Source organism: Rhea americana, unplaced genomic scaffold (assembly GCF_003343005.1).
Source record: "Rhea americana isolate MKP2758 unplaced genomic scaffold, rheAme1 scaffold_16, whole genome shotgun sequence".
NCBI lineage: Eukaryota > Metazoa > Chordata > Aves > Rheiformes > Rheidae > Rhea > Rhea americana.
This window is the reverse complement of record NW_028185705.1, coordinates 8,336,241-8,358,577: the sequence shown is the minus strand read 5'-3', so window position 1 is coordinate 8,358,577 and position 22,337 is coordinate 8,336,241. Positions and strand designations below refer to the sequence as shown.

The following is a 22,337-nucleotide window of genomic DNA, read 5'->3' as shown; positions in this document are numbered from 1 at the left end:
TTTTTGAAAAGAGATTTGCGAAGGCAATTGAGCATAGTAGTTTTGCTCAAAACTCGGTGTGATCTAAAAATCGCCAGAAATCTCAATTATTTTTGAGATCAGTGCTATCCTGTGCTAAAAATATGTTGCAATACTGCAATCATTATTTAGCTGGATTCACTCCACCACACAAGCTCTTTATCTGAAATTGCTATAAGCTATAACATAAAGCTTTTTACTTGCACATGTCTAATTGAGGGAATATTTATTTGGTGCATATTAAATTCAAACTGGCCTACTTCTGAAGGAATATTTATTGCTTTAAATCTTAGTACTTTGAAGAGAGAAGTTTTAAAGCAGCTCTTATTCCTATGACAAAGTTAATTAGGAACTTTGTATTTTGGTTCCTGTAACATCTGAAAGGAAGTAGCGTAGGCTGTGTGACAGGTAGATACAGTAAATCACAATTTGTTAATAAAATTAAGCTATAAATGGAAATTGAATTTTTATTGGAGGAGTTTTGAAACTGTTCAGAGTGTGCTTTGGACTTCACAGCCAAGTCTGGCGTATTAGGGTTTAGAGCTTATAATRTAGCAATGCCTGTCCTGGCTTTTARAGCCTGGTGGTGCGTTATGAATGCCGTGTAGAGGGAGGAGGCGGTGTGCTCTCAGTCTGGAGAAGCGGTGCGGCTAACAGGCCTAATGTCTTTTATATAAGCGGTTGTTCTTCATGCATACRAAACAATGTTAAGACCTAAACTGACACAGCTGGCTCTCAAATGTTTATTGCGTATAACCAAATCTAATAACAGTTGCTAGAGCCGTATAGCTGTGCTTTATGTTTTGGGCAGATTTTGCAGCGTAATATGCAGCTCTTCCTAGTGGGAACTAGCAGTTTGCTGCAGCCACAACCATTTCTTTTCCCATGAATACCTCTCTGAAACAACAGTATCTGTATATTTTGAGAAGAATCTATCTTCCAGGAGACTGCTCTTAAAGGTCAAACTTGCATGCAGCTGCTCTGAACAGCAGTTGTTGGTGTGAGGCAGTGCAGGTGTAATAACGACTGSGTATGTTAAGCACATATTTAAAAATAAGTGAAATAGTTTATTGCATAACGTGGCAAAAACTTTTTTGTTATACATGTTTCATGCATCCGTATTGCCCAGTTATAGAGAGCTGTTTAAGCTTGAGTGAACTAATTAAATTCAGGAGATGGTGAGCTCTTTGCTGTGTAATTAAAGCACMCCTCTACCCAACTAAAAGCTTTTAGTTTGAAGCTCATTGAATTCTAAAGAGTCTGCTCAGGGTGTTAGATATTCCTGGTGGGATGGACGTGGCTGAAGGTTCTGCGCAGCTCATGCAAGGAGTCGTGCTTCAGATACGTCAGTTGCCAAAATTTCCCTTAATGTTTTTTGCTTTTTTCTGTCCCCCATGTCCCCCCCCCCCCCCCCCCCCCCATACACACATTTTTAATGTCACTAAGAGTGACTAACATCTAAAATTTATGCTTTGCTTCTCTTGGAGTTCCCAAAGAGAAACACCTTTCACTGGTTTAGACAGAGCTCAGGATTCARTGCAAACACTCATTCTCCTGCAAATACCGGAACACGCGTTATGTACTTTATATAGGCTTTTACAGTTACATGTGTAACTGTGTGTATTTGTTCAAACAAAGTATGTTTGTACTTTGCATTAAGGTGATGTGAGCTTGATGTTGGAAGTGCTGTGTAAAGTCCAAGTGAGTTGCAGGCAGGCAGCATCAGCTAGCATCTTGATATGTTGTACATTGTGAAATGTTGAAATGAGTGTGCGCAGGTGCAGCTGAGAAAATAGCACTGCTCTCAACCCTTCCCTTTGCTTAAATGTTTCAGTTGRACAGAGCTTTTTTCATGTAATCTGAAGTTCACTTGCAAAGACAAATCTCACCCTGCTTCTGAACTAACAATGCAGGTGAAGGAAAAGAAAACTTGGAGACACTAGCTGCTCAAATCCTCCAAAGCCTCAACCTTCYGTCGAGGAGTTACTGAGGATGTGGTAGAGGTGCACCTTAGCTCTGACTGGCTCCTAAATTATTAAGTGGTCATTACAATATGTTGGAAGCATTTGAGACAGTTTTTAAATATAAATGCAACAATCCCAAATGTAATGGGAGATATGACAGGAAACCAAAGTGAAGGTTATAGTGTAGGAAAGAGATTGGAGAAGGAGCAGTACAAAGGAGAGGAGGAAGAATGCCAGGAAGACGGGGCACATAAGAAAATCTGTAGCGGTTACTGTGCCAAACTGCCTGTGCAGACATTTCTTCTTGAGATTTCTTGTGCTTTTTTTCCCTCTGGCTTGGTATTCTTAACTTGTAGTAGTGCAGGCTATAGACTACCAAASCACAGGCTCATATCCTGTGAAGTGACATCAAGAATAGTTTTCCAAAATGGGGAAAAAGCATACTCTTAGTCTGACAAAGTAACTGGAAGGCAAATGCCACACAACGTGTTCTGCAGAAATGGATCTGCTTGTGAAATGGATAATCCACCACAAATTCAAGGTGCCATTGGCTTTTGGCTGTACGTCATAGTTGAATTCAACCTCAGAATATAATATACTCTCCATTTTGGTGGAAAAGGAGCAGTAACATGGCTCAGTGATCTTTGCAGGAAGAGAGAATAAGTGAAAGTAGCTGGGCTAATGCTGGTGAATCAGCCTAAGCTGGTTGGTATGTGAGTCAAGAGTCCCCTTCTGAATGTTGCTAATAGCAGTATTAGATTCTTGGTACAGGTTTCTATAYGGTTTGCCAAAACAGGAGATGGATATCTCTTATCCAAGTAAACATTGGCCTTTAGCTAGATTGGAAGGAAATGCAGGAGGAGTAGGCTTACTTGGAAAGTAGAGAAATAACATCTGGTTGCCAGCCTCAAGCAAAAAAATGCTGATATTCCTGAGAAAGTTAGAGGCACCGAATGCATGGAGTTAACTGACCTTGTACTTCAACTGCTTATTATCTTCAGCCATATCAGTAATTATGGCCTTTGTTTTTTCTCAAACTGTCTTCAGCTTTTGTTGCATCCTGCTGAAGGATTTTTTTTTTTTTTTTAGTTTTGTTGGAATGTGACCAGCTTTTTGTAKGATTAGGTCCTTAGAGTTGACTGCAAAGTAAACTTATTTGTTTATTTATTCTTAAAGTGAAAACCCATCTCCTGCTGATTCCAAATAAATGTCTATCACTGCTGGAGATGGTATGGGACTTYGAAGTGTGGATTTATTCCTGGAATGATGTGAAAATTCATGTAATTTGGGTTCTGGAGTAAGTCATGTGGGAACTGTCACATACTCTGTCTACAGTTGTTTAAACACTGTCACTTGCACAGAAGCTTTCTTTCTAGCAAGCTACAGGACATATCTGAGAAAGGAATGATCTACTGGATGTTAAACTGATGTTGTAACACAGAATTATTGTAAGCTGCCTTTTTTTATTTATTCACTAGTATACATGATCAGGGCATGATTCAGTTATCCCTTAAAGAAAATTCAAGGTGTGTAGTGTGTGTGTGGTTCCACTTGCTTGGTTCTCATGGAGCAGCTTGGTGCCCAGAAATGACTTGAGTCGAGGCCTGAGAGTTTGTTTTAAGGCAGATGTGACATTTCTTGTGCTTTTCTTCCTCTGGCTTGGTATTCTTAACTTGTATATTGTAGTAGTGCAGGCTATAGGCTACCAAAGCACAGGTTCTCATCCTGTGAAGTGACATAAAAAACCCATTTCTAAAATGGGGAAAAAGCATATGCTTAGAGATAGTCTGATAAAGTAAGACCTATGCTTCAAGCAGATGTGACTATGCTCTGAGCTGTTACAGGTAGCCACAAACGTGCCATTAACATAGGGCATTACTGGCCTAAGCAAATAAGCCCAGCGTGGCTAGTGGGGCTGTACAGATTCTGGTCTGCCTGCAAAAGGCTATGTGGGCTACCTGTGGGGAAGAGGAAGCTGCCCTGCTGCTTGGTTGTCTACCTTTCTAAGAAGGACCGATTGCACCGATCGTCGTGAGATGAAGCAGCAGCCCAGTGTGTCTTTGCAGGACCTGTGCCTCTTGGGGGGCAGGAGCAGTCTGCACAGTTAATGCTCACGCTATGAAATCTTTGTCCACCTAGAACTGGATCATCCCGAGGAAATCTTTTTGCTGAGTTCAGTGGGATTATTTATGATGTAAAGTGCTGTGTAACACAACTAAGGGACACCACAATCTGTCTCTCCAAATTAGCAATCTGTTACAAAGATCAAATTAAAATTAAGGTCAAATTTCCATTCTCCTGTACATGAATTTGGCTGACACGCAAGTCAACAAGAGTACTGTTTGTGACTCGAGATGCAATTTGGCCCAAATTAATTTCATTAGCAAAACTGAAACTCAAACATGATGTGAATGAGACATCTGTTACTCTGCTGAWTCATGTCTAAAGAGAAATGTCATAAGGATTTTTAGGATGCGATGCTGCATGCGAGGCAGCTGCAYCGACGCTGCTGATCGGTCTGCTTCCTATGAAGTCTTAAACAATAAACCCTTCTGCGAGTCTTTCTGTTTTAAATGTATGCCTTTCAAAGGGCCAAGAAGTGATCCTGTAGCAGTGAAAATGAGATAGCGACATAACGAAATAAGCATGGAAGCTTCCCGTTAGTGCTGACCTACTGTGCTTAGGTAAATTATCACTGTCCTAGTAACTGGACTCCCTTTAAATCCTCTTCCTGCTTTTCTGCTCTTCCCCCATAAAGCTGGAGCTCCAATTTGGTGTGGCAGCACGCAGTAGCAGGGAAATCACGTACGTGGGAAATAGCTTTAAATGCTAGCTGGTTATCTCCTTGWCTGGGCTGGCATTTTATCTGCCTTTCCTATTTCACTGGATGTGTTTTGTGTTAGTGCTAGTTTTGWTTTCTTTTCCCCTCCTTTCTTGTTAGAAATTTATCTGCTCCTATTGAATAGCTGTAGTCACAGACCTTCAATAGTGGTGACAAAATGTTACTTATTTATGTTTATTTGTTTTTTATTGGCTTTTATAGCATCTGTTTCCTTTGGCATGGGAGCTTCCCTGCTGCTCAAGCTGGGCTTTCAGGAGCACAAGCTGAAACTGCAGTGGGAATGCACCTAAAACTTGCRTAGATGTTTTGGTAGGCACCTGAGGAGGGAAGGCTCTCATAGAGCTGACCCGCAGCGTTGGTACCTGCCGCTTCCAGTGAGGTGTGAGCAACGGGAGCGCCGGGACTTCAGTGCAATCACAATCTGGTTTTGATGCAAATTCCCCCAAAGTGAGAGACATATTGTAGATGACACATTAGCAGGCTTGTCTCTAAATAGAATGTTTTTTCAAAGACTTCCTTGAGGCACCGATGACTGTTCAATGAAACATTAATGGATGTGTTCATCTAATAGAATAACAAGGGTTTGGAGGCTGCRAATGAGAGATACTAAATTTGTCTGTGCTAGATTTTGCATATCTTTGCTTTTGCTCTGAATATGTACCTGGATTCAGGGCTTGCTGTCTGCTCATAGCAAGTGAGAACCCTCCCTCAAGTCTGCTGTGTGAACAGGAGAGGCTGTGAGCGAGGAGGGCACCAAGTGCAGCTGCTCCCGATGATTTGAATGCAGGAGCTGTGAGCTCCAGCAGCTGGTGTGCAATGGGCATGCGGAGCGCTCTCTGAACGTGGCTCTGGCGATGTACCTGTTGCGATCAGGGTGTAAAAAAGAAAATGAAGTGCATGTATGGTAATGCAATTCCTAGTTCCTGCAGGAGAGAGATTCTTCTATTTCACTTTTTGACAGCAGGTTAATGTCTGCTTTGTGTAAGGTTTCTTCAGCTCATCCTGAACAACCGTTATTTAAGATGCTTAAGTTGGTTTTTCTCTGCTGGTAAGAGCAGAATCCAGTGCCAAAGTTGCGGAGTAATGAGTTATGCACGTGTAGGAGTGGGAGGAGGGACGATCCTGCCTGAAGAAATGGTTTTAGACCCTTATAAGCACTGTTCTGCTTTGTCTGCCCAAGATGAGCCAGGAAACCTTGTGGCTGGCTCAGCTCTGTGCATCTGAACAGTTCTGCCTCCCCATGCAGAAGATASAGCTGCTTGGAGAGCTCATGAGGTGGTGAACAGCTACACCAGAAGAAGTGTTAGAAGGAAAAGTGAATGCCCAGTGCAATTTGGCCTCCATTTGGAAGTGAAAGTACATAAGGAAGTTGCCCCCTCTCCTACATTACTTGGCAAGACAAATAATTTAGCTCTGTTCTTCCAAATATTTAACTATTCCACTAGTTCTCTTTAGTCTCTTTATGGTAGAGTAGTAGTTTGTTTTTGGTTCTCTACATGGTGTCATAGGTATCTAAGAAAATTTGGGAGGAGCTGTCARGACTCTTCCATTTTCCTAATGATTATCACTGTTAAACGTGGTTACTTGGTTTATAATACTCCAAAACGCTGTTTGAAATTGTCTGTCTGTCTGGTGTCATTTCAGTGTCACTGGCTGTCAAACAGACATATCTTCTACTTTTTTTAGATAAGAAGCAGTAGCCTCATCACACTGTCATATAAGTGTACAATTTTGTTTTTCAGATGATATTTTTCTAGCYAAGGGGGCATTTGCTGGTGGGGAGGAGGGCAAGTATACGTGGCTTGTCCCTGCTGCCTTTTTATCTCCTGGCAAAATCGGGAGCTTTGAAGGATGTCTCATTTCTTATGAAAGATGGCCCTGCAAAGCAGCTTGGACACTAGCCTTGTCTACTTGCTCAGCTCTCATTTTATTTGCATAGTTACTGTGGGACCCAGTTATATGATCTAGTGGAAAGGCTGTATGGRATAGCATTTTAGCTTCAGCAGATTTCATGACCTGTGATGATTTAGCACAGTTTCCATCTGGGTTGTGCTTAACTTCTGGGTATCCTAAAATGTCAAAGGAGTAAGCCATGTTTTGTATTTTGACAAGTGCTTTTTAATTATTTTTTTTAATTGGAATGAAGTCTTCAGCTTTTCTGCATCAAGCTGATATAAGATAGTACACTAGTAGGAAACTTAGAGTGGCACAATAATGTTCCAGTAACACAGATTATTTACARGCACATCAAATGTCTTCTGCTCTTCCAAGTTAATTTTTCTGTTTTCCACYGAAGCTGTTTTACTCTGCTTAAATACTCATTTTAGAACCTGGCACTCAGGTTTGTTTTTTTCCCCCCCTTTTATGCCCCTGGAAAATTCTCTAAATATCAGGCAGTTGAGGGTTTCCCCTGTCCCCCTGCCCCAGTTCAGCAAGTAATGGAGTATTTTATACAAATATTTGATAACTGTTAAACAAACATTAAATGAGCAAACAAGAATAACTATATGTTGATGTTCAGGGTAGTTAATCAGCAGCAGGGAAACAGGGTGGTAGTAGTACTCCAGCACATGCTCTTGCAAGTACTTGTTACGCAAAGTGAAATAGCTTTGTGACAGCCTGCTCTTGCAATACCCTGTAGTTCAGGAGGATACAGGCGCTTGCTTGGTGAMCAGGAGATCCTGTTCTGCAAACCTGCCAGGAAGGAGGCCTAAACTTAGTGGTCTCCAGGGGAAAGCTTTGCTTGCTTAAGCTTGCATTAAGCTCATACACAGTTTGTTTCTTTAAAACTGCGTTTTTATCGGTGTAATTTTGGACAGGGGAGGACACATGAGTTTAATTCTTGAAGGACCATTTTGGACCTCATCAGCTTATGGAGAAATAGTTACGTGGCTATCTGCGACTCTGCGCTCTTCTACATAAAAGCGTAGAAGAACAGGGAAGTTCTAGAGCGAAACCCCGTAAGACTGGAAAGCTCCTATACCTTTGAAGCACACATCAGAAATAGTTTGCTGTRTATGGCAGTTTGAGTCACACTGCTTAATTCATGACTTGGAGTCTGTGTTGTGGAAGAACCTGTGCAGGGTCAAATGCAATTGTATCCATGAATTTCTTTGCTGTATCCTGTTTGTTTCTGAAGTACAAGAAATAAGAAGGAAATAAAAGGAACTAGGTCTAAAGGGAGTGGCTAATCCTTTTTTTGTTTTGTTTTCTTAGCTCATGGGAAAGTATAATTAATGTTATTGCTTCATGTTGTTSTAGCATGTAGGTATGTTTTAATGTCTGTCATTTGTCAAGCAACTGCTTCTGGCTAGTACAGAACCGTTAATTTATGGAATGAACAAAGGACTTCAGAGAAGAAGCATCAGAAAGAAGGCATTTCATTATTTATTTATTTTTTTCCTTTAACTTGGCTCTTTCATCAGGTATCTCTGGTCTTTATAAAAGAGAGTACATGGCAAGAACACAGTGGTTAGGTCACAGGCCTTTTTGTCTTGGAAGAACATCTTGGTTATATGAGAAAATTGCCTGTCTCTGCCAACCATAATTGTTCTCCATTGGACAGTAAGGTAGAGGCATCTGATGTTTTTCATTCTACTTGCTCTTGGACTTCCCGAATTGAAGCGTGTTACTTTACTGCCTCTTAATCATTCCAGTTAATGGAGGTGCAGGTAGATGATATTGAGAGTTAGCAGCCAGTAAGCGTAGCCCTCCACAAGCAAGGAAGCTTGGTAGTTGTCTGGCCAGCAAGTGCTGCAGGAAGTGATAAAATGTACCAGCAAGCTTATTATTCTGTGTGCATGCCTTTGAATTGAAATCAGTGGTTCAGATGCATCAATCACTGAAATAAGATGCTGATACAATGCATACCTCTGTCAGATAAAAAAATTTTGGAGGAAACTTTTTTTTTTGGTCTCTGAAAGGCAATCTGTTTTTCTTGGCTGGAGCTAATAGGAAGTCTTGAATAGTTTAGCCTCTTCCCATGCTCCCTTCCGCTCCCCCACTGTAGTTCAGTTGGTTTGGGTAAGATGGAAGTGTGATGGGAATTTAGTTTAATTTTGATTTTTTTGCCAGCTGTTCCCTAATCCCAGATTAAACCTTGTCTTCAGCCAAAGCTAGAATCCTAATAATACACTTCTATAGAGCCTAGGCTGCCTTGGGAAAGGAGAACGAAGATTTTTTTCCTCTCTYCTTCTGTTTTCTGTTTCGATCATGTTCCAGAAAAGTAACCTGGAACATTGATTGTCTCTTACTAGCTTAGATCACCTGTTAGTAACCAAGACTAGCCTGTAAGCAGCCAGTTTAGGATGTGATCTGAAAAACCTTGAGAGTTCTCTGCAGCATAATTGCTAGGGCACTGCAATGGAAGCCAGAAGCATTGGATTTGTGTTCTCAGCTCTTCTGGATGTTTGACAGAGTTGCTTGACCTTAATAAATTTGTTAAGGGAGCTTAATCAAAAACCTGAGGATCTGTAAGTGCTGAGCAGCTTACATTCAAGTGGTAGGATATTTTTTTTATTTGAAGAAGAAACAGTGGCAAAATGTTTTTTAAAAAAACTTACCAGTTTATTTTAACAAAAACATGAAGCATGATTATGGCAATGCTTGTAGGAAAATTTGTTTGGCGCAGAGCACGAGTAAGCAAAAAGAATACCTCACTGAGGCTGCACTTGCATGCACTTAGTACTCTATTATATGACAAATTGAGAGTATTACAGAAACATTTTTGAGATGTTACATTAATATTCAGCAGTATATGGCACTGTCTCACAAATCAATTGATAAGGTGGCTCTGTGAATAAGAGTTTAACTTTCTTGTCTCTGATAAAAGCGTTGGAGCTGTTGGCTCAGTGCTATGTCAGTAGGGGAACTGGGCTATGAAATGTCTAGTGATAAAGGGAGATTGGGGAATTTGGCGCTGCAGTTCAGTTTTGTCCCAGTTTTGTATCAATGTTTGATAGCCCAGCGCCTCAGAAGCAGCTTTCTGCAGGCAACAGTGAGTTCTGACGCTCCCAGCTTTACGTTATTGTTCTTCTTTAAGTTGATGCCTTACTGCTTCAAGAGGTCTCTGGAGGACAGCAGAAAGCACATGTTTTTGTGTATTGTTTTGATGTGTTGGATGTTAGTATGTTAAAACCATGGGGAAAGCTAGTTGCTGAGAAGCTCAGGTCGTCTGGAAAATGTAGCCTTGGCTTTGCTCAAGTCCTTGCCTGGTGCACAAATTTGGCAGTTCTCACTGAAGGCTTTGCGCGCCCCATGGCACCGTCGGYGCTGAACCGAGGGTGCCTCCGGGTGCTAATTTCTCCCTCGGCCAGGAGCTTTAGAGGGCTTGTGCTTCTGGTTGCAACTGCTTTGCGGTGGTGTTTAGAGTTTCCCTAGAAAATCAGGACACCGAGGGGGATTTTTGAAAGGAATTTATTAACATAATTTTGAGTCTGACTAAACCAGACGTTTGCCCGAGTGATTGCATAGCATACGCTCAGCAGATAGTCTGCATGCAGCTTATGGCTCATYCCTTTGCCAAACTGGGGGAAGAAAGCAGAAGCGCCTTTGTACAGTGAGAGCATAGTTTATTACCCAGTAGGTGCAATTTAAAAAGATCTGAGAGAGAGAGATGACAGATGTGAGGAGAGTAGCCAGAGTAGGGTCAGTTATATTTAGATGCCATGGTATATTTGTGTTTTGAAAAAGCTTTTTGAGTAGTAGCAGTCTTGAAAAGAAGATGAGAGGAGAGCCAAACAACATGTGTTTGATTTTGCATCAAACCTTTAAGTTGGGATAATAATCATTCCAGGGAGAGAAAAATGGCAGAGTAAACATGTGGAAACTTAAAGGTACCGGGATTTTTGAGTAATCATTGTAYACCATCCAGTGCCTTCTAAGTTTTATTAAACAGCTTGGTAAAACTGGGCAGAGTGGATTTTATCCTCCACTGTAATTATGGAGCTGGGTGTTTTTGCAGAAGCAGTTGCCTGTGACGATGTTATACCAAAGCTTGTGGAGATTGGGGTTTTTTTAGTGACCACAACTCTGCCCTTTCTAATTCGTCAGCTGTCAAGTCTTAACCTCCAGCCAACAGTGCCCAGTGCTTCAGTAAGTCCTTAATTCTGCTGCTCTTTGTCAGCCCTCTCTGCTYAAGGAAAAAACCCTTTTGGAGTCCGTGCTCCCCTGGGGGCCTGTTGACTCACCGTGGGTGAATACGAGTGCTGTAGGACTGCTGATGCCTATCGCTGCCTATTTTATGTCTTTGAGAGGGGAGATCACGTATCTGCCTGTGACTTGAACTGAGCACATAGGTACCAATCTCCTGAACGTGACTGCATGAGTATGGTCCTTCTATTGCTGCTTCCCACCAGCACCCTCACCTGCTGCCTTTCCTTTTAAAGTGGATTAATAGCTGCTTGGGAAGGGTGTCTCTGTGGCCACACGCAGCTTTGCCTGGTGGAGATCTGGCTCTGGGCAGCTCGCTTGAGCTTTAGATTTTTAGTATGTGTTTGCTTTATTAAGAAAATAACTAGTAGAAAAGTAGTAAAACAAAAATTTGTGGCAAAATGTTACAATAATAATATTGTATTATTGTAACAGTATTACAATAATACTGCTAGGAGAGAAAACCAATTCTCCTTTGTGTTTTTTAACTGGTAATTTAATATTTCAAGGTGGACTGTCCCCCTTCAAGGATGAGATTCTTGAGAGCTGTATAATAAAGTGGGTTTAAATGGTGCTTTTTAAAAACTTTTTCTTTCTTTAAATTAGTATGTCTAAATTAGACTATTTGAGGCTCTAAAGAACCTTTTGTCTCCCCTATCTACACTCTGGCATGAGTTTGGTCACTTAAGTGGTTTGTTTTTAAAACAAACAAACAAAACCAGTGCCGTTAGTTATGTTTCTTTCCTTTTGTCCATCTGATCAGTGTTACTCAAATTCTCTGCTGGAGGAGGGGCCTGGTGTGCCAGTTGTGTGCAGCAGGAAAAGAAGTTTTCCATCCTTCCCTGTGGAAGCTATCCGTAGGGGCTCGGCACATTTCTAGCCTCCCTGCATCCCTGCGCATCCAAACAATCCTATGTGGGTTCTGTGTTTGTTTTTATTTACTACATGCTGCTGCTTCTTTCTAAGTCCTGGAGATGAGTTTGGGCTGCCCTTGATGCCAGAAATGTAGCATATTCTCCTGGGAGGTCCCTGGCATAGCGCTTGGGATACTACATGGCGCTTTTCCCACGTGCCAATGCAGAACAGCTCATCAGAGGCGAACAGGACAGGAATGTGCAGGAAGCTGTTGCAGGGTTTAATAACCTGCTGTGGTTTGACTTTTTTTAATTGGTTGTGCCAATTCTTCTGATATTTAATCAGAATACTAAAGCAGTGCTTTCCTGAAAGCCCAAGTTCCTGGAGACAGGGGATTATGCGAGAAGCTTGTTTGCTATTCTTTTTTTGTGTGTGTGTTTGCATGTGAGTTTTTTTTTTTAGTAGAAATTGATCCCTTGGTCCTCAATTGTAAAAGAAAGCTTGAAAAATATGACCCACTAAGGTTCAAAACGTGAAGGGAAAACTTAAAAAAAAACAAACAAACAAAAAAAACCAAAAAAACCACTAATGTATTATTTCTTCATTTTTTTTAAAAAAAAGCAACAGCAGAAAACCCTCCTTGTGCCTGTTGTAAGCTAAAGGGACTTAAGCTGTACTGTACATTGGGAGCTAAGCATGGAGTGGACCTTGCAGATCTGTATCTTGTATTGCTAAATCCTTTTTTTTGAGGAGTGGGGGGAAGCGAGGGAGTACAAAGACGTCTTTGAGCTGAAGCATTGCCGAGAGGGGGGCTGTGCACGTCTTACAAAAAACCATTCCTCTGCAAACAGCTGCTGCTCTCTTTTTTTGTTGTTGTTGTTTCTAAGTAGCTTTAAAATCTTGAGCTAGATAGTGAGGAGGGTGGAAGCTCTGCCTGCCTCTAGCTCAGAAATGAATATTTAGTCATGTAGAAAGGGTTTATGAAAGCAGATTCCCTTTTCAAAGATGATTGTCACAGTAGCTTAAATTGTCTGCCAAGCATCATAATAGAGTTTTACTACTGTAGGGAAACAAAAGCAAAAGATAAGCTTAACTCGCTGAAACAAAAAGAGAACAAAGGGGGAAAAGCATCAGAACAGCGCAGAGTCTCGCTGATGACAAGGGAGCACAGTGATTTCCATACAAGTAGCGATCTGAAAGGGGCTCCTAAAATAAGGTTAATGCACTGAACAGATTCCAGGGTGTTTACCTTCCTGCGGTAGAGCTCAGATACCCCCATCGCCCCCAGCACAGGCTGAGTTTTGGGGCACCAGAGCCAAGCTGCCCTCCTGCACCYAAAGGGGCTCTTGAAGGCCAAGGGGGCTGCATGCTGGACCCAAAATCATATTAGGTGGAGAAGGAAAACCAGCTTCCTGAGAGAARTAATTGGTCCAAGTCACATCTGCATCACAGCATTTCATTTGTATTGAGTCTCATCTCTGTCCCTCTGCTGGGAATTGGAGTTAGTAGCTAGTCCTGCGCTGCCCCTATTTTCAGTTAGTGCTAAAGGCATGGCRTAGGCATAGGCAGAAAGTCAAGGCACGGGAGAAGGTGATTCAGGAAGGCAGTGATGTTAGAYRTTATTATTATTTTTATTTTATTTTTTTGAGTAACAAGATACCTGCATGTGAGATGAGCAGTTCTGAGGCACTAGTGCTGTCCGGGAGCTGGCGCTCACTRCTGATCTTCAAATGTCATGTTTAGTCTGTGTCTAGCCCTTGCAATCTCTAAGACTTCTTATCTGGCTTTCATTTTGTGAAGTTGTTTATAAATGTTCACTATTGGGTATGAAATGGAATAATTACCCTATTTTATATGAAATAATGCCAGTCAGCATCCTGCTGAGCAGTTTTTAGGACTGTAAGACACACTTTTTTTATCTGGACTCAGCAAACTTTCCATATGCTGATCCTACATGCACATAGACATCTATGCTTCCTGCAATGCATGTTTGTGTGCCTAGGATGTGAAAATAGGAACACATAGCTTTTCACATTGTAGGTTCATCCTGTATTATGCTGAAATGGGAAGGGATTTCTGAGGACCTCACTGCAGTATTCCAGGGAATTCAGTGTGGGCTTTGCTTTTACTGTGAAATATAGAAGTAAAAAGTCCTAAAAGTAGCTTGACAGGACTATTTTTGCTCATTTAAGGTCTTTTGTGAATTAGGAAAAAGAAAAAAAAAAGTTACATAGAAATTATGAGCAGAGTTGCAAATACCTGCCTAAACTACTTGTAATACCTGACTTTCTGCCTGCAGCTCCTCCTGGAGTTGGTGTTGATTCTGCAGGTGGAGGGATTGGATGGTTGAACTCAGGTTTTGACTTGTGTAATTCATCTTTTTTATTGGAAAAGGACCCTCCCCAGTGTTTATTCCGAAGCAGTGGTGGCAAGCCTGCTGATACAGCCCTCTGCRCACTGCAGAAAGGCTAGAGATAAGAGGATCGATCAGGTGGCATCTCTGCAGCAAGGCAGTGTGGTTGAGCTGGAACATCTCTGCTGCCCCAGGTAGACTTCAGAGTACTGAGCTAATTTGGGCTGAACAATCTTTCTTTGGCCACAGTCTTTCTCTCCACAAAATTTCTAGCATAATTTCATAACTAACTTGCATCTGTACTAGGGTCAGTGTTGTTTGGTAGTACAGATTTGTCAAACTGATCTAATTCGCTTTACAGCAGAATAGTATCCTTTGTGGATACAGGAGAAGCTGTTGTAAGAGATGTTGACTTCAGTGTCTCAGAGTGGAAGTGCTGGTGTTGGATGTGAAGCTGGCTGGATAACTGTGATCAGAGATCAGTTATCAGTGTTTTATTTCTGGAAATGTATGGGATAATATACTGAGTGCATCTTGGAAAAGGCCTGTCCTGGTTGCAGTTATGTGGGATGTTTTCCTTAATGAATAAGATGATGCAGTAGGAAGTGTAGTTAATAAGCTTGTGTATGACATACACTGTAAGCTGAGGAGGACTGTATACACATCAGAGGTCACACAAGAAAAATAATGGATATAAATGGATGTGATTGATTAGAGACAAATGTGGGAATAGTCACTTGGATTTATGCAGGAAGTTTGTGAAGRRGGATYTGGATTTGTAGTGTGTCACAAGTTGAACATGAGTCAGYAATGCTATTCAACAGTGTTCTCGCAGGAATCAAAATTCACTGTTGTGAGCAACAGCCCTCACAGTGGCTGTGCTGCCTGYAGAACCCCTGACATCATCCTTCCACATCTCGCTGTTGGTGAGACCTGAGCTTAGTTACTGTGGCTGGATTTTGGGCACGATGCTTCAAGGAAAAAGGTGGGATTGGCTGAAGAGACTGACCTCAGGCTGCTTACCCTAAAGAAGGTTGATAGGAGGTGCAATAATAGGTTTCAGGGGAGTAATCTGTTCTCTATATTCCTGGTACAAGAAGCTTAAATTTCATTAAGTGTTACAGATGAGGAAAAGCCAGATGGTGAGGCTTGGAAACCTTTGGAATAGATAGTCTGAGGGCCTGTGGGATCCGTTTGGCTGCCTTCAAAACAGGCCAGCAAACTTGTCAGGAGTTATGGTAAGCTTGCTGCCATGTATCCCTTGAGCCCAGTGTTCCCTGTGAATTATGGTTGATAATGACTACAGCATCGCTGAATCAGTGCCTTTCTCTAAATTAAAGCCACTCATTAGCTGTGCTTGTGTGTCATTTGCCTCGTAGACTGAGGTTCGCTAAGCCTTAGGAGCACGGGGAGTGATGCTGAACGTTGGACAAACCAAGCTGGGGTTGCATGCTGTATTTGTCTAGATCTGTGCTTCTCGGACCCCTTCTAAGCACAAGTGGTGGCCCTGAAAGCCTTGGCAAAATCTCTGCGTCTGTTTGCTCCCGCTGTTGAGCGTCTCTGAGGATGCAGCAGTGGGACTGCACACCCAGGGGTTGTGATGCTGAGCAGTTTCTGCAAGGGCCAGCTCTTGTCTGGGGAGTCTGGCATGGTTGGGACCAATGCTGCAAAGGCAAGGGAGGGAATTGGGTCTGCTCCAAGGGAGTGTGCTAAGATGAAAAGTAGGAATGGGCTACCTGCCTGCTCCAAGGGGAGCATAGGGCATGGTTTGCCATCTCCTTCGTGTGGTGGCACTATGTATTCACTGTCACTGCTACCTCCTCTTTGGTTGTGTTGGCATCGCTCCTTATAGGCCCACAAAATAACCTGAGTCAATGAAGTGATCTAAATTAGAAGTAACCATTAAAGAAAATTACTATTTTGCTGAGGGTTTTTTTGGCTTAGATCTGGTTCCCTGCTTGAACCCACAGACAGCTGTACCAACCCAACTGGGATTTCTAAGCACGGGTAGGAATGACTGGAATGAGAGGGGTTAGAGGATGCCTGGGCTTGCACTTGTGCCAGGAAACCAAATGGGGGTGGGGGGAGCATGCTAACTACAGCCTAAGTGCTCCYGTGCTCGGAGCAAGAGGCTCAAGGACAGCAGTCTGCTAAGCTGTCGACCTCAGGTGTGCCGCAGAGGCTGCATGTAGCATGCAAGTAGCACACATGTAATTTAATGCTTACACAGGCAACAGAATACAAATTACATGCTGTTAGTCTTGAAGGAAGATATTTAAAGCTACCTAAACTGCAATGGAAACAAGATTTCAATTATTCTTGTAATGATAAGGAYGAAAGTTTCCCAGTTTATCTAGAAAAAGCCCTGTCCTTTAATGAACCTCAGTAATTAGAAATGCACTAGTCTATAACGGAATTCCTAATGAATAATCTATAGATTTAGCAGCTTCTGTCTTCCCCTTGTCCTTCTATAAAAGTTCCCAGTCAGCTACATATTTCCCACTGTGCGCTCATAGAGCACTCCACTGCTGTGCCATATGGTTGCYTTCCTCCAGCGATTAATAGGATTGTATGCTAAGGCCCCTGAATCTTTGGGGACTGTGTATTTGCTTGTGGTCTTGTCAGAACATGTAGCGTTTTCAGCACGCAGTTTCTCACGCTTATGGCCACTGAATAACAGTTTGCTCAAGAGACAATGTAATAACATAATTGTGCAGGACTTAGACAGAACAACTTGGTTTATGCAATAAAAAAAAAAATAAAATGGAGGGCTTCTCCCTCTCCCCCCAAGCTGCTTGGGTCATTTTCTAGAACTAGTTTTTATGGCTGGATGCATGTTTCATGGATGCATATAATTTTCTTGGCAAATATATTTATTAGCACAGTATTTATAGTCATTACTTCCCCTGCATTAAAGGTTAACCTATTTTAGTTTTTTTCTTAATCCAAATAAGTAAAAACTTGAAGTCAGCTGACACTGATAGAGAAGTGGTAAGGGAGAAGGAGGAGAAGGGAGACTGCAGACACAATAGTCAAGGTCTCTGCCTTTAAAAAAGGAAAGAAATGATTAAATATTGGTATATTGATGTTGCTAGGCAATGCACCTTTACCCCATTTACATATGCACTGAAGCATTTGAAGAGCCAGTGAGGTTTTACTGCAGAGGTGAAAACTATAGGCACTTCTTAAGAGCAAATTCGGACTGAATTACCTTGCTATACTGGAGCTACTTGTGTGACATTTCAGAGTGGCTATGCATGATTTCCCCTTCCTCGTACCTCATTATGTGCCTAGGCGCTTCTGAGCGAGACCCAGATGCAGGAGTTTCGATGCTGTTCTGTGCTGGAGCGTTATCTCTGCAATGCCTAGGCCATGGTAATGTGTGCTTTACTGGGCTTCTTCTGCTGGTGGAGATGGCTAGGAAGGGACTGACAAGCGAATCCACTCTCAGCTCAGCAAGAGAAATGTCATATTTCTTGTCCCTGAGCAGCACRACGTGCTCCTGAGGCAGGAGGAATTTCAAGAGTGACAATATAGATCAAGGRCATCAAAAGAAACCAAAAAATTCCTGGTGGTTTTGGACAATTCTGGTCAAGTTGTCTTTGTTTTATTGAACTGTTTGGATTGTAAACTTAAAGGTGGGGCTTGTCTCCTTCCGAATGTGGTACAGCGTCTAGTAAAAGAGGATACTTCACTGTGTGTCACCAAGATGGTTCTAACGATCCTCCAACTCRAAGTCTGTGGGATTTTTTTCTGATAAAAAAAAAATAGTTCTGAAAAAAAATGGGGCAGGGGGAGACACTGCACCAAAATCGTAACACTGAGAGGGCATAAGGAGCAAAAGGAGCTGATGCTATTGAGCTTGGTGGATATTTTAACGCACAAATATTATGATGACTGAGGGCTTGCTTACCTACTTAGGAATTCAGGAGGCCATTCAAACCTTATTTTCCCTCAGTGTACCAGAAAGGGGAGGCAGAGAGGGCATGATGGCAGTTAATCCTCTTGTGGTGCTGGAGCTGTTGACTTTACCAAATCTGTTAAATTTCTGTGGCTTGGGGCAAGTAATTACAGAGCTTGTGGCAATGGCTAGATGCACAGTTGCAGAGGGCCAGTACTGGGTCCTCACCAGCAGATCCACGGGTGTCTGCTTTGTGACAGTGTTTCCTTAGCACCTTGGGCAAAAGTTTTCCCCAAACCTCTAGGGAATGTTTTGACGAAGTCACTATTCCCCTCCCACCTCCACCCTCTTTCACCCTAGAGTGCAGATATGAGTTTATCTGCTGTTTACAGGGCACATCTGAGACAGTTTGTGGCAGGCACCAAGGATGCCAGGTTCATTTGTCTACCCACCTGTTGAATTTACAACAACAACAAMAAAAAAAACTAGCCGGAGGTATTAAATACAGAAAATACCGCTCTTGTTATTGAAGATGCTTATATGATCTGACAGTGATAATGATGAGTGGGTAACATTAGCTGAGTGGGTAACATTAGCTAAGTCTAAAAAGAAGGAAGAATCCCTTTAACCTAAGAGCTGTGGACACATTTTTATCTTTTTGGCTACCCTGATGAGAAAAAAAAMTGGTTTACTGCAGGGTAAACCAAACAAATTTGTAACTGATGACCAGCTTTTGTCCCTTCCCCATTAGGTTAAGTTTCTTTACCTAAAGAGGACAACAGCTGTAGCTAGGCTGGAAGTGACTGGAATGCTGCAGCACTCCATCAAAGGTTGATATGTTGATATATGTGACTGGTACAGGAATATCAAGCAGCAGGTAAGTAAGTAGGAGCTGTAGTAGTATATTTGGGGCTTTGCTATTTGGCATGTGAGTGGGTGAGGAGGTGCTGGCCCCCCTTCTATGGTGTTYAATTACGTTTCCCACATGACACTTCTCTCTCCTTGACACATCCCATCATCTGCATCRCTGGTGATTGTCACCAGCCCCCCCGGCATCTCCCGTGCTTGTCTGAAATATGAAGCCATTTGTTTAGGGAGAAAAAAAATCCCAGCTTTTTTCTTCCCTGCTGCCCTAATTTTCCCTCCAACTTTGTTGAAATAATCAGTAAAGTTTTTRTTCTCATAGGCTTTTCCCAGATGTCCCAGCCCTGTTAGATACCTTGCTTTCAATATATTTGTTACCTGTAAGAGGAGTATGTTTGACATGGTATTTTCCTAACTAGAAAAACATATTTATATTTCTTACTTGAAAAATACAGCTCTTGTGTGTACTGAGTTTGAGCTGGTGAATTTTTTCAAGYAGACATTCTCTACATGTCTAAGTGTCCAAATACAGAAATATTCTGTATACATAATATATTTAAAAAATGACACCAGCCTCTTGTCTTCTGGAGGACAAGGAGGCTTTTATCAYTTTTAAAGGCCTCTCAAGGAAATGAAACAATCAAATCATACTGGTTTATTTACATTGCTGCTGTTGTACCAGTATCTCATTGAAATGATTTTATTCCAGAGAAAGCATTCGCATGGGAGGTAACAGCAATACTAGTWAGTACTTGAGGAGCTCTTCCTACACAAATGGGCCAGCATCTTCCCTGGAAGCTGCACCRCACTCCTGCCTAGTCTTCCTCCCTGTAAAGCCTTGTAGGAATGGGGTTGTTGCTGTGCGTCACAGTGAAGTGCTGCCCGCGCTTGGTGGTTTCAATATGAATGTTCCCGAAAGCTGCCTGGATGAAGTCTCTGACTTTATTCATGAAAACAATTTTCCTTGTGAAGTTACCAGACAATGTTGAAGAAGTTATTTCACCTTTACTTAGTCACTGCTGTGCCAGCAGATGTCCAGTTTCTGCCTCTCTAATTGCCTTTAAACTCTTCCACAGCAACTTGTTAAATATTCCAGGAGATCTGAAGCTTGGTGGTATTTCTACCTCGTGGCTGAGGACTGAAACCTGGCCACAAGACACGTGGGCTTTACGTCTGGGCGGGGGTTAGTTATGGGGATCGCCGCGTGCCTTGTGGCAGTGCGCTCAGTTGTCACGTGAGAACTGAAAAGGGCGGCAGGATGTGGCGCATGACGGTTGCGGTTAGCGAAGTTGGAAGAGCGGTGCAAGGGCCACCAGGGAGGCCTTGCTGAGCTGGGAGGGGGCAGCAGGGCGGTGGGTGCAGCGCAGGGCCTGCGGCATGGTGGGGATAACCAGACCTTCTGGTGAACCTGGTGGACTTCTGAATTAGCGGTAGTTGCTTGGGGGCAGAAGACTTGGGGCGTTAAGGTGAACTGCACAGTGCGACACGGTGGCGGATGCGTGATGGCACTTACCGATCTGGGTCTCCCAAAGCGRTGTGTGTATTGGATTTCAGAGGTGATGTGTTGGGCTGTCAGAGAAGAGCAGGCAGTTCCAGCACTCTCCCTGACAGGTAGATTCAGTCATAAGACCAGCAGTTGCAAGCCATTAAGCTTGCATGGATCTAACTGCCTGGGGCAATTAGGATGGTGCTCTTCTAGAGGGCCTGTTTGAGCAGGGAAGAAATGCTCCCGAGCTTGAAAAAGTAAAACAAAGCAGAGCTTAAAACTYGCCAAGCCTTTGACAAAGAAACCGTGTATATAAATGTKYATATATACATGTGTGTGTATATTATGTGCGCTCTCATACATATACATGCACACAGGTGTGCCAGAGGGAACTGTGARAAAGCTGGTGCTCTTGAAAGCTGGTAACAGACACTGAGATCCCATTTCTTAGATAGACAGATACCAGGCTGGATCCCAGCAGATCCCTGAAGAACACACTCCTGAAAAAGCTAGTCAACCTTCTCTTGTGCTGGAGTGTGAGACAGATGAGGCAGTAGCTATTCATCTTAATCTGCTTTAATTCTTAGCAAAATGGAACTACTCCAAGGGTGTTTCTAGTCTCTTTGACCTTGGGCCCAGGCTCCCAAAGGATCTGTCTAGCTACTCAAAACCATGTTGGATTTGCGGTGTGGTAAGTGACTGATCCTGTATCAGAGTAGTATATTTTGAACACGTTCTTAAAATGAGTTAYGGTTAACCCAGAACATTGTGAGCAGGTATGAGAGCAGCACTGCCACTGGGTATAATATATTGGTGGCCTCAGGGACTCAAGACTTAGCTAATGAAAAACTCTCATGTTCTTTCCCTCCCCCATTTCCTCAACTGGCATTGAATGCAAAATCCTCCAAGATGCTTGGAAGGAAGACAGCAAGAAATCTGCTTGTGGATACAAAGGCAGAAAGGCCATAGGTATGAAAAAGAGCCCCCAGCTCCACTTGCAATCTGACATTTTACATAATAAGACATAGCAGTGAAATATTGTTCAACTGTAATGCAATAAACTTTAACTGAGGKATAACCATGGTTTGGGGAATTCTACTCTTATTGGTATAAATCTGTAGGTTTCAGCAAGGTTATTCTGATTTAAAATTGTGCAATTCAGTAAAGGTATGGTTCTCTCTTTCTTTAGAGCTCTGTTTATCAGAGCACTTAGGATGAAATCGTATCCTTGTTGAAGTCAGTGGTAAAGCTCTCACTTGTTTTGATGRTGTCAAATTTCATCCATAGCAAATTGCAGAACATTATAGAATTCAGTCAGATGTAATCAAAATATAAATGCAAATTGGTATCATCTCATAATGTAGAAAATACAGGGGGAGTATCTTGGTGATGGTGGTCTGAAAGACACATCTGTGCATATCTTTAATGCACCTATGCTGTGATGAACAGATTTAGATACTATGTTATGATCACAGGGGAGAGAAACTTACAGTGACATGGACTGATTACTTCTGCTTATTCTATATTCTTTCATAGCAAGAAGTTTCCAGATTGTGATGGACAGGCCAAAAAAAAACCAAAAAACTATTTTTGCTGTGATTCCAGGTGCCAGTGACCTTCGCACCACAGCACAGATACAAGGGAAACTGCTGAATGGTGAGACGTGTGGTTTCATTCTTAGAGAAACGAGAGAGAAAAGAAGTGTGTATATACACATTATTAGGGAGTTACTGTGACAGTAAAATTACTGAGGTTTTGATTAAGTACTAGCTACCTCAGAGCCCTGTGTAGATCTTCTCAAATCAGTTTTATATTGGATGGTGTTTTGAGGTCATTTCTGCCAATGTAGAAAACCCTTTCTGGAAGCTCTAGAAAACGTGCTTTTTATTTTATTTTTTTTTCCT

At 42.2% G+C, this 22,337-nt stretch overlaps 1 protein-coding gene across 1 annotated transcript in view; it reads left to right on the top strand.

Annotated features, from left to right (window-relative positions):
- Positions 1-18,171: 18,171 nt before the first annotated feature.
- PTPRG (protein tyrosine phosphatase receptor type G) overlaps positions 18,172-22,337 on the top strand; it is a 342,342-nt gene continuing 338,176 nt past the window's right edge. The window contains exons 1-2 of the mRNA XM_085300014.1: positions 18,172-18,246; positions 18,945-18,960. Coding sequence (XP_085156140.1) covers positions 18,172-18,246; positions 18,945-18,960 — 91 coding nt within the window. The remainder of the gene's footprint in view (positions 18,247-18,944; positions 18,961-22,337) is intronic.